This window comes from Heptranchias perlo, chromosome 31 (assembly GCF_035084215.1).
Source record: "Heptranchias perlo isolate sHepPer1 chromosome 31, sHepPer1.hap1, whole genome shotgun sequence".
Lineage (NCBI taxonomy): Eukaryota > Metazoa > Chordata > Chondrichthyes > Hexanchiformes > Hexanchidae > Heptranchias > Heptranchias perlo.
The window spans coordinates 31378778-31394158 of NC_090355.1; the positions used below are offsets into that span (position 1 = coordinate 31378778).

The 15381-nt window shown below is 41.3% G+C and overlaps 1 protein-coding gene and 1 non-coding gene across 2 annotated transcripts in view; one reads left to right on the forward strand and one right to left on the reverse strand.

Annotated features, from left to right (window-relative positions):
- Window positions 1-15381, reverse strand: part of qsox2 (quiescin Q6 sulfhydryl oxidase 2) — an 88599-nt gene that overhangs the window by 39132 nt on the left and 34086 nt on the right. The window contains exons 7-8 of the mRNA XM_067969882.1: window positions 4003-4146; window positions 1914-2043 (exon numbers count right to left, since the gene is read on the reverse strand). Coding sequence (XP_067825983.1) covers window positions 1914-2043; window positions 4003-4146 — 274 coding nt within the window. The remainder of the gene's footprint in view (window positions 1-1913; window positions 2044-4002; window positions 4147-15381) is intronic.
- Window positions 3189-3303, forward strand: LOC137300763 (U5 spliceosomal RNA). Its single transcript, XR_010958156.1, has one exon. It is a non-coding gene; the product is annotated as a U5 spliceosomal RNA (small nuclear RNA).

Below are 15381 nucleotides of genomic sequence, written 5' to 3' on the forward strand. Positions count from 1 at the left end.
ATGTTAAATTGTAGGGTTTTTTTTGGCGTGGATTTCTGCTAGGGGCAAGTTCAATCTGCCAAGAACAAAACCTGCTTGAGTCAGGAATTCCTTCTCCACCCTGGCTAATTTATCCCAGGAAAGGATGCCCCAGAGCATGGTACATTGGCGACACCATGCAGACGCTGCGACAACGGATGAACGGACACCGTGCAACAATCGCCAGACAGGAGGGTTCCCTCCCAGTCGGGGAACACTTCAGCAGTCAAGGACATTCAGCCACCGACCTTCGGGTAAGCGTACTCCAAGGCAGCCTTCGAGACACACGACAACGCAAAATCGTCGAGCAGAAATTGATAGCCAAGTTCCGCAGCCATGAGGACGGCCTCAACCGGGATCTTGGGTTCATGTCACGCTACACGTTACCCCACCAGCGAACAAATGTTATCTGTCTTTAATACAACGGGTCATTTGCTGTCTTTTCCATGTTTCTGCCTCTCTATCTCTGTGTTTTTTTTGGTGGTTTGCATATTCGGAGACCTTGTAGGTAACACCTGTCTGTCTGCACACTGATTGCCTTGGCAACGGGCAGTTGGAAAGAATGTCTGTAATCACCAGGTATTGTTCTGTGATTTATAAATGCGAGAGGTTCGAGGATTTCATTTCCACAGCATTCACCTGAGGAAGGAGGAAGCCTCCGAAAGCTTGTGAATTTCAAATAAAATTGCTGGACTATAACTTGGTGTTGTAAAATTGTTTACAATTATCCCAGAATAGTTCACAAGAGGATAAATTGATTGCAAGCCATGCACTTTTAAGCGGAAAGCATTCAAATTCACAGCAATTTCTAAAAAAACCCAGTAATACTCATGAATTAGCAGACAGGCATCTCACTACGATAACCCTATTTATTTGCCAGTGTGGTGTCACCTGGGGTGAAAAAAAATCACAGAAAAAAAACAGGTGGTTGAGGGGGTCAGGGTATTCTCCAGTATTTGAGATCCTATATTGATATTTGGCCAAATGCCAAAAAAAAAACATACCCACGAGTACTCATCTACAAAATTCTATTTTGGTTCTTAATCCAGGAGTCAGCTCTCCAAGTGTGTAATGGCTGTTCTCCACATTCCTGATCCAGATTATTCTGCTCACAATTCCTGAACTGTCCGAAATAACCATTTAAAAAAAAATCTAATTGTCTAAATCTGTACAGGAGACACACTGAGGAAATAAGGGGCTGAAGCATTGCAACAGCATGGCCTAATCAGCAACCGAACTAGAACTTTGAACAGAATTAAATTCATAGAAACCTTGTAGTCATTTAAGCTATCACAATTAATACAAAGAGGTCCCAGCTACATTGTTAGCTGTGGCTCAGTGGTAGCAGTCTTGCCTCTGAGTTAGGAGGTTATGGGTTCAAGTTCCACTCCTGAGACTGGAGCACAAAATCTCGGCTGACACTTCAGTGCAACACTGAGGTGCAGTCTTTCTGATGAGACGTCAAACAGAGGCCCCCGTCTGCCCTCTTAGGCGGACGCAAAAGATCCCATAGCATTATTTCGAAGAAAAGCAGGGGAGTTCTCCCTGGTGTACTGGCCAATATTTATCCCTCAACCAACATCACTGAAAAAACAGATTATCTGGTCATTATCACATTGCTGTTTGTGGGACCTTGCTGTGCGCGAATTGGCTGCCGCGTTTCCTACATTATAACAGTGACTACACTTCAAAAGTACTTCATTGGATGCAAAGCGCTTTGTGACATTCCAGAGTTGTGAAAGGCCCAAAATAAATGCAAGACTTTCTTTTTCTTTCCTTATTGTAAAGCCACTACAGTCCTGACACCGAGAGGCTTCAATGTTGCCTCTGGCAGCAATGTCATTTTCCATCCTGAGTTACGCAGTCTCTTAAAAACTATAACAGTCAAAACGCACCTTTGATAGGACTGTAACAAAATCCTTCAGGGTCGTCAGTTCGGGCCCCTCCAGTATCTTGTGACTAGCAAGTTCGATTCGTAGCAAATAGTGTAAACCAGACTCCAGGTCAGCCATATACACCTTACCCCTGAAATCAAAGCAAGGCTTAGAAACAAGTAAAACATTTCAAACAACTGTCCATCCTTTGCTGAGTTTACACATTTCTTTTTGGTGCAAAATATTGAAGATAAAAGAGAGCTTGTCCAAATTGCACAGTGACAGTTTAATTAATGTCACAACAGAAAAACATAAACGTGTTGGAATGCTGATGCATGTAGTCATCTAAGTTTCCTGCAGTTTCTTCAAGATGTCAACTTATCAGTAACCTTTTCAAATTTTCCCTGGTCTTAGGGTGACACGTAATCAATGGATTAGTTTTGCACATTTTAGACCCCCTCCTCCTCTTTCTTCCCTGTCCCATAAAAATTAAGATTTCTTCATTGCAATATTTTAATCACAGCAATCTGGGAAAACTATACTGAGAGAATTCTGTATATATATATATATCTCAGATTCCAGCATAAACCATAAAGCATCAGTGAGGGGCTAGAACAGGATTTCAGTTTTTCAAGCTATGTTGTAAAGAGAAATATTTCAGAATTGTGTACAACTAAAAACAAAAACTATACAACTGTTACAGAATTAAAAATCTGCAGCAGCAGCTAAAGAATCATGGAAAACTAGAATATAAATTAATCTGAAGAAAACCAATTTTGTACGAGGTATAAAAGTTGCAAAATCTTAGTCTTAAGTGGCCTTTATTCTGTTAAAATTTTCCACTACTTATGTCATTGGCATGTGCAGTGCAAAAGCAGTTTCCATTTCCTACTCAAATTTAGTATTCTTGTCCAACAACTTTGACTTAATCAGAATTCACCTATGCGCTAAATTGATGAAATGGAGTCACAACTATTTTTACTAAAATCAATTATTCATGCTAGTTACTTCTATTTTTGTCCCACTAAAACTAAATCACGTTTTCATAATTTCACCAGAACTACCACAGTAGAATATTTCCCAGTTATTAGCTGCCTTAGTGCAACACATGAAACTGCACTACCCTGCCCCACCAACAGATAGCAGAGCTGCACTCCCACATCCATCTCGCTTGTCTGTGCAACGTGTGTGTTTCACAGGTTGGGGCAGATTTTCTACCGTACAATATTGTCAGGGCAAGGATTGAACTGGAAATTCATTTAGGAAACAAGTCTGTTGGAATGCACAGCTACTGATATACTCTGGTTTCTCTTCAGATCATATAAATATTTTGCCTTTTACTGAAGATTTCCGTGGAGATGTGGCCAATTCGTCTCAGGATACGGTTCCTTGGCCTTTTTAAAAAAAAAGTCAGCATAACATTTTTTGTTGGTTTCCTTATAGAGGAGATTGCTACCCTTTAGGTGCATAATTTCAAGTTTCAAAACCATGTGCACGGTTGTTATATAAAACACTAAAAGTACGCCTTTAAAAAGGTTTCTTGATATTACGATACGAGCCCCATTTCCACTGCCAGAGTCAACTTTTTTTTTTAAAACAACAAGATGAGATCAGATGGCAGAGGAGTGAGAGCAGAACACAGATATTCTCTTGTCCTTTCCCATTTACATTAAAATTGAAACTGGATTCACCCATTTTTGGGCTCAACAAACTCAGTAAAAGAATGGAGGAGCAAAATTACAGCAAAAGCCCGTTCTCACTGAAGATGAATTTAGAAAGCAATATTTATAATTTCCTCTTCTAAATTAATTATTGGCTGTGACGCTCCTTGGGACATTGAGGACATGAAAGGCGCTACACAAGTACAAGTTCATTCTTTCTTATGACCTCTGGCTGGAAAGACAAGCATCAGAATTCTCAATCTCCACGGCTACTCTCATCAACAACCAACAGGACAGGACATCTGCTGCTGGCCTGACTCTCAAATGGGTAAACGGACGTCACCAATATGCCATGCTGTGAATTGATGGCATTTCCATCAAGCAGATCAAAGATCAGATTCATGATTATCTGCTTCTTAAGGCATCAAGTTTTGGAAAGAAAGACTTACCGATCAAAATCCTTCCACGGCTTTACAATACTGATTATCTCTGCCTTCTGCCTCACAGGTACAGTGTTCTGGGAAGACGGTCTCTTTGTTACCCCTGATAGTGACTTTAAATAGGAAGAAAAGAATGACCGCAGAGGCTTTTGCCTGTTTCAGAAAACAGAAAATGTAATAATGTGAAGTAACTAAATCAGAGTTAGTATTTATATTAAGTGATACACACTCATAATATTTACTAGCTCTTTAACATTTTCCCATCTTCCCCCACCCCTAGATATTTTCTTCAGTGTTCTTACAAGATTCCCAAGTGTAAAGGTCCTCCCACGTCACTATATTCTACCTTTACTCAGAGCCACTTAGGTCTTGTAATTACCAAAGTTCAGATGTTCAGAAATGCAGATTATAGAAAAGTCAGACACATTGAGTGTGCCTTTCGAATAACAAGTGAAACCAATCTCACTTAACAGATTGCAGTGTGCCTCAGGGTTATACACTTCCTATTCAAATCATTCAGTTTCAATCTTAACTAATACAAAGGATGCAGGCCATTTTGCATTACTGAAATTTGACCATGCAAACTCCAAATATAATTTTTCCTAGGGACACAGAAGTTCTCAAAATAAAATCAGAAATCAGTTCAAGACCATCAATGAAGCCCCAGGTAGGGAAGGAAATTTACAACTAATATCTCCAAAAGGTGCCAACTGAATTAAAATTTTACTACTGAATTATAATAGTTTTCTGTACGTGGCATGAAGACCCATATAAGCATCAGATATCAGGCTTATTTAAAAGCTATCAATTGGCAAATTGCACTTATGGAGATTGTTTAGAGTCTAATGAACTACATTCATATAAAAAGACATTAAGGGTACATGCATTTACAACTTGCACTGGATTACAGAGCTCCGCATACAAAAGGAATAGAAGTTAGATTAAAATCCAACGGATGTTTTTGCAATCACTTAGGTTAAACGTGTGTGCATAGAAAGCCACCAACATATAAGTGAGCCCAGTAAAAGGCAATGTAGAAAATTTGGATAAAGCCTGATGAATCATTTCTTCAAAATAAAGAAATCACAACTGTACTTAGGCAGCTTTGGAACGCAAGAAGGTAACAAAACATTGGAGCTTAGGAAGAATGTTATAAAATGTGGAGGCAAGACACCTGAAGGCAGAATGGGAAGGAGGTTGAGGGAATACAAAGGCGGTCTGAATCGGAAGAGCAAAGGCCAAGCGATGGCACATAGGCAGGACTAGGCTGTGCAGAGATTTGTAAATAAGCATGAGGATTTTGAATTCAACAAGTTGGGAAGGACAGTGGTGATGAGTGGTGACAGTGCAAGACAGGACGAGGTTTGGATGAGTTGGAGTTTATGTAGGGTGGAGCTCAAGGTTAGCAAGCAGCGTATTGAAGAAAATCAAGGCTAGAGATGGTAAAGACATGAATAAGGCTTTCAGCAGCAATGGGGGAATAGGCAAGGGCAGAGGTGGTCCAGGTTAAAGGTGGAAATAAGCAACTTAGTCATAGATAGGATATGGGATTTGAAGCTCAGCTCAGGGTCAAACAGGACACTGAGGGTGCACCCCATCAGGTTGAGCCCAAGCAAGCATCCAGGGAAGGAAAGGAATCAGACTCAAAAACTAGAGCTTTTGGTGGGAGCTAATCAGGATGGCTTTGATCTCTACACTGTTGAGTTGCAGAAAATTCTAGGTCCATCCCCATTGGAAGTCAGTTTACAATGCTCAAACTGATTTCATAAAAGGATCCATGCAGCCAACATACATTTAAATCAAAGTCCCAGAGATAACAGGCCAGTCAGTTAGATCTATGTGATGCTCATTACTCCATAATTGACATTTGAGAAATGAGAGTTAGTCAACACCGATTTTTAAAAGGCTGGTCATTCTTGACCGATGATAAACTTGTAGGAGACCTTAGTTAGACTGCATTTGGAGCATTGTATAACGTTTTGGACACCCCATTATAGAAAGGATAATAAAGAGAGCATAAATTCACTAGGATGCTAGCAGGGTTGAGGGTATATAGTTATGAACATAGACTTGGGGCTATGTTTACTGGAGCTGAGAGGGTTATGGAGTGAGCTGACAGAAGTCGTCAAAATTAGGAAAGGTTATAAAAGGTAAATAGGGATACTGTTTCCGCTGGTCAATGTGGCAGCAATGAGGGGGCACAAATTCAAGATAATCACAAAAAGAATTGAAGAGGTGAGAAAAAATGTCTTTATACAGAGGGTGGTTAGAATGTGGAACTTTGCCACAAACTGTTGTTGAAGCAGAAACGAGATACGCAAATTCTTTTAAAAAGGGAATTAGATGGTTGCTTGAAAAAAAAATTAAGAGAGTGGAAATAGACTAGGTGGCTCATGTGGAGAGTAATACTGGTGCATACTTAATGTGCTGTAACATTTTAGGGTTGCAAGGATATATTAAATCAGGCTATTTTAAAATCAGATTAACAAAGTTAAATTGCTTCCATTGCAGCACTCTCATTTTGCTGCAAAAAGATATTGGTCAAGAACACATTATCAAAAAATTGATTACCAAGATATTTCAGTTTAGTTACAAACGCTTATGAATTATAATAAAAAGTTGGTGCCAGACAGAGGGAGTCCACATTCATTAGACAGGAGTCATGCAAGATAATGTGTTTTATTAACCTGAAATGGACAACAAATGTTGGGCAGCATGTTCCATTAAACTCAGTGATTCTGCAGCATTAATCCTTAAAGCAACAATAAGCATTTATTTTCTGAAGTGCATGGCAAGCAGCCTTACGCAGTGTCATAAGAGTTACAACAGCTAGGGGTAAGAGCTGTTGCGCTAACAGGATGACGCCTGCTTATTCAGTAGGGTAAAGGTTAAAAGCACCAGTAACAGACTTTATTGCACTAAGCAAGGCATTTGTTCATTCAGCAGAGTAAAAAAGAAAAAATTCTTTCTACCACACCATTAGTTATAGGGCAATGTCACTGCATCAGGACTTATGCAATCCTAAAGAGATCACCGGAGGACCATAATTCACTGCTATATTAAGATTACCAAGTTTATTCAGTGCTTAAAATGTTTTCATATGGTCATTGAGCTCAGGATTATACATAAATACATACATATATGTGAGTTCAGAGCCCATGTGACCCATCCCTCAAAAAGAAAGAAAATTGAATCTAGCAGTTTTACAGCTCCCAGTTCTATAAATGCGAAAAATTATGTTGCACAGTACATTAGACTGCATTTTGGGAGGAGTCAGACCATATTCAATTCAAAGGATGAAGCGTGCAATTTTATTTAGGGCATGTAACTAACAGGAAATGTTTCACAAAAGGGCAAAAGTATTTTTATGCATCATTATAGAACGTTAACTTTTTTTTAAAAAATCATCCATTTAGTTTCAAAATGAAGAGAACTTTAGAACTGAGGTGAATCAAGATGGAAAAGAAATATGTTCTCTTAACATACTTCGAATATTCCAAGATGAAAGGCAACATACCCAAACCTGCAAGCACTTAAAAGAAATTTCACCAAACATCAGATCAATACAACTCAATGGAAAGTTTCTGTCAACATCAATGTCTCAGAATTAAAACTACTCAGCACTGCAGGGACGGTTAATAGCCGGAGCTATTTTGGAATGAAAGTTAATTTATCTTTCATCTGGCTGGGTACAATTTTTTAAAATTTGTTTATGGGATGTGGGCGTCGCTGGCAAGGCCAGCATTTATTGCCCATCCCTAATTGCCCTTGAGAAGGTGGTGGTGAGCCACCTTCTTGAACTGCTGCAGTCTGTGTGGTGAAAGTTCCCCACAGTGCTGTTAGGAAGGGAGCTCCAGGATTTTTGACCCAGCGATGATGAAGGAACGACGATATATTTCCAAGTCGGGATGGTGTGTGACTTGGAGGGTAACGTACAAGTGGTGGTGTTCCCATGTGCCTGCTGCCCTCGTCCTTCTGGGTGGTAGAGATCGCGGGTTTGGGTGGTGCTGTCGAAGAAGCCTTGGCGAGTCGCTGCAATGCATCCTGTGGATGGTACACACTGCAGCCACAGTGCGCCGGTGGTGAAGGGAGTGAATGTTCAGGGTGGTGGATGGAGTGCCAATCAAGTGGGCTGCTTTGTCCTGGATGGTGTAGAGCTTCTCGAGCGTTGTTGGAGCTGCACTCATCCAGGCAAGTGGAGAGTATTCCATCATGCTCCTGACTTGTGCCTTGTAGATGGTGGAAAGGCTTTGGGGAGTCAGGAAGTGAGTCACTCGCCCACAGAATACCCAGCCTCTGACCTGCTCTTATGTGGTTGGTCCAGTTAAGTTTCTGGTCAACGGTGACTCCCAGGATGTTGATGGTGGGGGATTCGGCGATGGTAATGCCATTGAATGTCAAGGGGAGGTGGTTAGACTCTCTCTTGTTGGAGATGGTCATTGCCTGGCACTTGTCTGGCGCAGATGTTACTTGCTACTTATCAGCCCAAGCCTGGATGTTGCCCAGGTCTTGTTGCATGTGGGCACAGGCTGCTTCGTTATCTGAGGGGTTGCGAATGGAACTGAACACTCTGCAATCATCAGCGAACATCCCCATTTCTGACCTTATGATGGAGGGAAGGTCATTGATGAAGCAGCTGAAGATGGTTGGGCCTGGGACACTGCCCTGAGGAACTCCTGCAGCAACGTCCTGGGGCTGAGATGATTGGCCTCCAACAACCACTGCCATCTTCCTTTGTGCTAGGTATGACGCCAGCCACTGGAGAGTTTTCCCCTTGATTCCCATTGACTTCAATTTTACTAGGGCTCCTTGGTGCCACACTCGGTCAAATGCTACATTGATGTCAAGGGCAGTCACTCTCACCTCACCTGTGGAATTCAGCTCTTTTGTCCATGTTTGGACCAAGGCTGTAATGAGGTCTGGAGCCGAGTGGTCCTGGCAGAACCCAAACTTGAGCATTGGTGAGCAGGTTATTGGTGAGTAAATGCCACCTGATGGAAGGTGTCGTCAACAGTGCTATCACTTTGTTGATGATTGAGAGTAGACTGATGGGGCGGTAATTGGCTGGATTGGATTTGTCCTGCTTTTTGTGGACAGGACATATCTGGGCAATTTTCCACATTGTCGGGTAGATGCCAGTGTTGTAGCTGTACTGGAACAGTTTGGCTAGAGGCACAGCTAGCTCTGGAGCACAGGTCTTCAGCACTACAGCCGGGATGTTGTCGGGGCCCATAGCCTTCTCCCGTTAGTTGTTTAATTGTCCACCACCATTCACGACTGGATGTGGCAGGACTGCAAAGCTTTGATCTGGTCCGTTGGTTGTCGAATTGCTTAGCTTTGTCTAAGCTTCCGCTGTTTAGCATGCATGTGGTCCTGAGTTGTAGCTTCAACAGGTTGGCACCTCATTTTTAGGTACACCTAGTGCTGCTCCTGGCATGCTCTTCTACACTCCTCATTGAAGCAGGGTTGATCCCCTGGCTTGTTGGTAATGGTAGTGTGAAGAATATGCCAGGCCATGAGGTTACAGATTGTGCTGGAATACAATTCTGCCGCTACTGAAGGCCCGCAGCACCTCATGGATGCCCAGTTTTGAGCTGCTAGATCTGTTCTGAATCTGTCCCATTTAGCACGGTGATAGTGCCACACAACACGTTGGATGGTGTCCTCAGTGCAAAGATGGGACTTCGTCTCCACGAGGACTGTGCAATGGTCACCTGTACCAATACTGTCATGGACAGATGCATCTGCGACAGGTAGATTGGTGAGGACGAGGTCAAGTAGGTCTTTCCCTCATGTTGGTTCGCTCACCACTTGCCACAGACTCAGTCTGGCAGCTATGTCCTTCAGAACTCGGCCAGCTTGGTCAGGAGTGGTGCTACCGAGCCACTCTTGGTGATGGACATTGAAGTCCCGCACCCAGAGTACATTCTGTGCCCTTGCTACCCTCATTGCTTCCTCCAAGTGGTGCTTAAGATGGAGGAGGACTGATTCATCAGCTGAAGGAGGGTGGTAGGTGGTCATCAGCAGGAGGTTTCCTTGCCCATGTTTGACCCGATGCCATGAGATTTCATGGGGTCCAGAGTCAATGTTTAGGACTCCCAGGGATACTCCCTCCTGACTGTATATCACTGTACCGCCACCTCTGGTCAGTCTGTCCTGCCGGTGGGAGACAGGACATACCCAGGGATGGTGATGGAAGAGTCTGGGACGTTGGCTGAAAGGTATGATTCTGTGAGTATGGCTACGTCAGGCTGTTGCTTGACTAGTCTGTAGGGCAGCTCTCCCAATTTTGACACAAGTCCCCAGATGTTAGTGAGGAGGACTTTGCAGGATCGACTGGGCTTGGTTTGCTTTTGTCGTGTTCGGTGCCTAGTGGTCCAATGCTGGGTGGTCCGACCGTTTTTATTCTTCTTATGACTTTTTTTTAAAGTTAAGATTGTACAACTGAGTGGCTTGCTAGGTCATTTCAGAGGGCGATTAAGAATCAACCACATTGCTGTGGGTCTGGAGTAACATATAGGCCAGACCAGGTAAGGACGGCAGGTTTCCTTCCCTAAAGGACAAGAGTGAACCAGATGGGTTTTTACGACAATCCGGTAGTTTCATGGCCACCATTACTGATACTAGTTTTTTTAAATTCCAGATTTTATTTAATTAATTGAATTAAAATTCCCCAACTGCCGTGGCAGGATTTGAACTCATGACTCCGGATTATTAGTCCAGGCCTCTGGATTACTAGTCCAGTAACGTAACCACTATGCTACCATACCCATAGATATTTCTTCAAATACTGCCAACTCACAGCAAGGCACCAAAAAGGCTAATCATAAGTTTCTTTTAAAAATCAAAAAATGTGATTATGCTGCTGATGCCACCTCTTCATTAGCACTCTATCCAACATATATACAGGTATGAAATGCTTTGAAATGAGTCAATGATGTGATATAAGTCCCAAGCATTTTTCTTTCTTGCTCTTTCATATACAATATAGAGGTGGGGAAGAGTAATTTTCCCCCCCAGTAGCTTTGCACACAGTAATACATCACTCAATATTTTAGTCAAGCAAACTGTTGCAAGGAAAAGCACAAAGTCAGACATCAGCGTGACATATGTGCAGAAAGTGCCTTTGGTTACTGCCCAGGCTTAAAAGTACTTTCCTGGCAGCACTCCAAGCAGAAAATTTAAAACATCTAATATTGGATGTGGAGGTTTCTGCCGTCTGCAATTTGCTTTGAAAGGGAGATTTTAGAAAATGGCTGTGCCCGGAAGGCCTTCAATACCACCCCCCCTGCACCACCACCCCGCCTCTCGGGAGCCATTTCATCAAAGTGGCAGGCTCAGGCTTTGATTTTAGTCCATTATAACAATTTGGTATAGTTCTCTATATAATTCTGTACATCAAATACAAGATTTACATCTTTTTAGGAACATTACACCAATGTTCATATTTCAGTATTTTAAGAAGTACAGCAGCTGTTTTGCTTTAAGTGTACACAACGTAACATGGCTGCAGGTTTGTTTTTAAAATTGTAACTCATTATCTTCGCCTCTGAACTGTGCCTATCTCATGCACCTTCTGTTGACAAGAATAACTGCTGCAAGTATATGTTCCTGGTCTCAGACATTGCGGTTATACAAATGGTCACAGGGGATGGGCAAGATTGAGACCGTGGGTGATTAGCACTGCAATTTTCCCTCCCTGGTGAAGCACAAGTCTGCTGTTTTGAGCCTCCCAATGGCGCGGCTGTGATCTGTGATTGTGTGGAGAAGTGTGGGTGTTAACCCCTTCAACATCTCCTAGATCTGCATGCAGTTTAGTTAGAAAACAAGGTTACCTGATTAGATATATGGATATTAAAAGAGTTATAAATAAGGTTTAAATTACCAGATTTGGAGCTGTATGGCTGCCAGGATAAACTATCGATAGTAAGATATTAATGTATAAGAAGCCATGAGTGGATGGCTTTGCATTCATTCACACATTCAACTTGTTCAGATTAAGTGTGCTCAACTGCACATTCCTTTCTGGAATTACCTCATGATTATACATTTGCATGTTACAGGAAAAATACAAAACCTCATTCCAAGTTGCAGAGGTTGCAGTGGTTTTGCCATGTAACAGTGCAGCACAGAGTGAAGGCATTCACTTTCATCTGCTGGCAGTGCAACAGATAGTTACAATACTCCAAATAAAGCATATTGTTCTGACTCGATTTGTTGCTGCTCGGCATCAATTTTTCTACTTAATTACATAATTTAAGTATGCAATTTGCAATACTTTATAGTATAATAAAGAGTAAGGAGAGTGAATGGCACATTGAGGGCCAAAATTTAAAGGTGGCTTAAAGCAGTAAGATGACAAAGTGTCTTCTGACAGCTGCTAAGATCTTAAATGGAATTCGTTTGGGCATTTTGACCCAGTTACTGGTGAACATGATTCTACAAAACAGAATTGGGCACAGTCAAGGATTAACTGGCACTAAGTTGGCAGTATTACTTAGAGGTGCCACAAGTTTTTGGAAATGCAAACATCACACTAATGAAATAGAAGATACTCAAACAGCATCAAGTAGGGATGTCCAACCTTTTGAAGCCGAGGGCCAGACACACATCAAAACCAGTGAGTGAGCCACATTTGATTATGAAGCCCCATTCATAAAAAAAATAGCTTGACCTCCTATATATTCATAAAGCAAGATCCCAACAGCAAGACTTGATACACACAAAAAGAGACCCACTATATCCAGAAAAGACCCCTATGCACATGAAAAGCGAGACCCCTATAAAAGCAAGATTCCATATGCAAAAAAAAATACAATATGTGAACTTTATTCAAAAAGTGAAACCACATACACACAAAATGCAAGACTCCATACTCAAAAATTGAGATCCCCCTATCCTATACCACTGCTTTGTGTCTTTTCTTCTCTTGCCTTGATCCTGCCCACCCATCCCCAATCTTTCTCCCAAAACCTTGAAACATTGACCATTCAGCTCTTTAAAATCCCCAGGCCTGGGGGACTGGTAAAGGCTGCTCCCAGATTGATTAACATCCACCAGTCAATGAGCAGCCTTGTCCAGTCCTCTGTACCCAGGGAACTTTAAAGAGCTGAAGTCCAAAGCTGCTGAAGTTTCCTTTGCAGATGGAACTGGCAGGAGCTTCAGGGATAGATCAAAAAGGAGAAGACAGGCCATACTTGGGAACCCATGGTGAAGAGGAACACACATCACACCAGTACTACAGTTGGTCTGGGAACGATTGGAGCCAAGCTTTCATGCCACAGACATTCTTGTAAATAGAGATAGAAACTCAAATAAGTAATTTTACTTTACTGCCGAACATTAGAAGTTAAGGTAGTGTTTCATTGGTAAGGTGTAAATGACCACCAACAATTTCCTACAATTTAATCATTTTTGGCTGTGACCAGGGAATATACCAAATCGCGAGAGGTGTTTGCTAATAGGTGGTTTGCTTGTCACATTAAAAGATATGGGGGCTAACCAGCACGGGAGTGCAGTGAAAAAGCAGAGTGAAGAAAAGAAAAGTGAAACACAGTTATCATCGTAAAATAAGGTGACAGAGATTCCGGAAAGTTGCACATGAAATTTATTATCCAATGGGTTAAATTTAAAAAGTTTTCATGACGGGTGATGTGAATGGCCTTCTGTTTCTGACTCAAATAATTTGCATTGTGGTTTACTTAACTGTCTTTCCTCTTCAGTAAATGAGCAATACCATAATCCACATGTTAAATTGCAGGATTCTTGTTGGCCTTACTGAGTCAAAATAAAGTCAAACAAGTCAGTGTTGCACAAAATCTTCTGAAAGTAAAATTTCTTCCCACAAGAACTCATTAAATCCAAGTGGGAATAATCATAAAATCCAATGTATAAGTAGCTTCCCTATTTGGGAAGGCCCAAAGAGGTGGATGAAAGGGACTCCGATACAACAGATTTTACAGCTGACTTTGTGACAGGTGTAAAAATAATGAAGGTACCGTGAAGAATGGATTTGTTGGAAACTTCTACGATGCAAATATTACATTTTCCAATTTTGAGGATTAATTTCAGGTTACTTTTACATTTTGTTTTTTAATTGCTATCTTTTGCTGCTACAGTGACAGTCACTAAAGTTCAATAAAGAGGGCAACATTGCACCTTAATTGCAAATTAACAAGACAATATATTTTTTAAAAAAGGACCAGGAAAAAGAAATGCTCAAATTAAGTGACGAGCTCAGATCCGCCCTCCATTATATTTGCTGAAATGTACGCACAAATGAAGTGAATCGGATCCAACATTTGTCAGGGTGATGCAGTCACTCCAAGCAGACAGAAATACAGCAAACAGGTATTCAGCTTATCTGTCCACGTAAATCTGAAGTAAGTTATTTTATGTCATTTCCAATGCGCTTCCTAAATTTGATTGTGAATTTGAAAAAGCTCCTTCCAAATGGAGCTTAAGGCGATCTGCTACATAAGAAAACCACAGGTTGTCCATTAGGGGATTGTGTATACAAACACAATGCCGGGTCTAAGCTCCACCAGATGTCCATTACTCCAGATCGAAATGCAGACTAGCAAAAGTACTACTGTACCCAATAGGATTAACTGTCAGGCCTTTTTTGGAGGGGGGAAGGGAAGAAGAAGAAAACTGAAGTAGAAACACACACAAATAGGTTGAAGACCAAAAACCTACTTAATAGTAGAACCTCCATTACCCGCACTCCAGATTATCTGCAAAAATGTCTTTGCAAGTTGGGACTTTGTTTTGCAATCAGCTAAAACACAATTAAGTGTTTTTAATTGATTTTTCACAGGCTCTGGATTCTTGATCTACCAGGCTCAGTAGCATTTATACAGACAGCCAGTACCTGGTAGAATTTACTATCGACGCAGCTCTGATATTTAGACTCGGATCAGGAAAGTAGCAGGCGTTGGGCTGCCAGCGATTTTAAGAAATATCACATTTTTAAAATGAAAAACGTTATCTGCACATGCTGAGAATTTGATCAGGTAGTTAAATAGACCAATTAGAAGCTAAATATTCACACAATTAGGCTGAGTATCGGAGGTACTCTCAAATACCTTCTCCCCTGAGGGGAAAGAGAAAAGAGGGTCCCTCCATTATGGCAGACAATTCAGGATCCAATGTGATTAAATGAAGTTAACTTCCCACATTCATAGTTCATGTTTTCTAAATTGAAAGTTTAAATAACCAAAACAAAAGTAAAATACTGCAGATGCTGGAAATCTGAAATAAAAACAGAAAGTGCTGGAAATACTCAGCAGGTCAGGCAGCATAACCACGTTGTTCATGCATCAAGTGTCATAAATTGAGTAACACTAAACAACTTAAAAAGGCTAATCCTGGTGAAGAGAAGAGAAC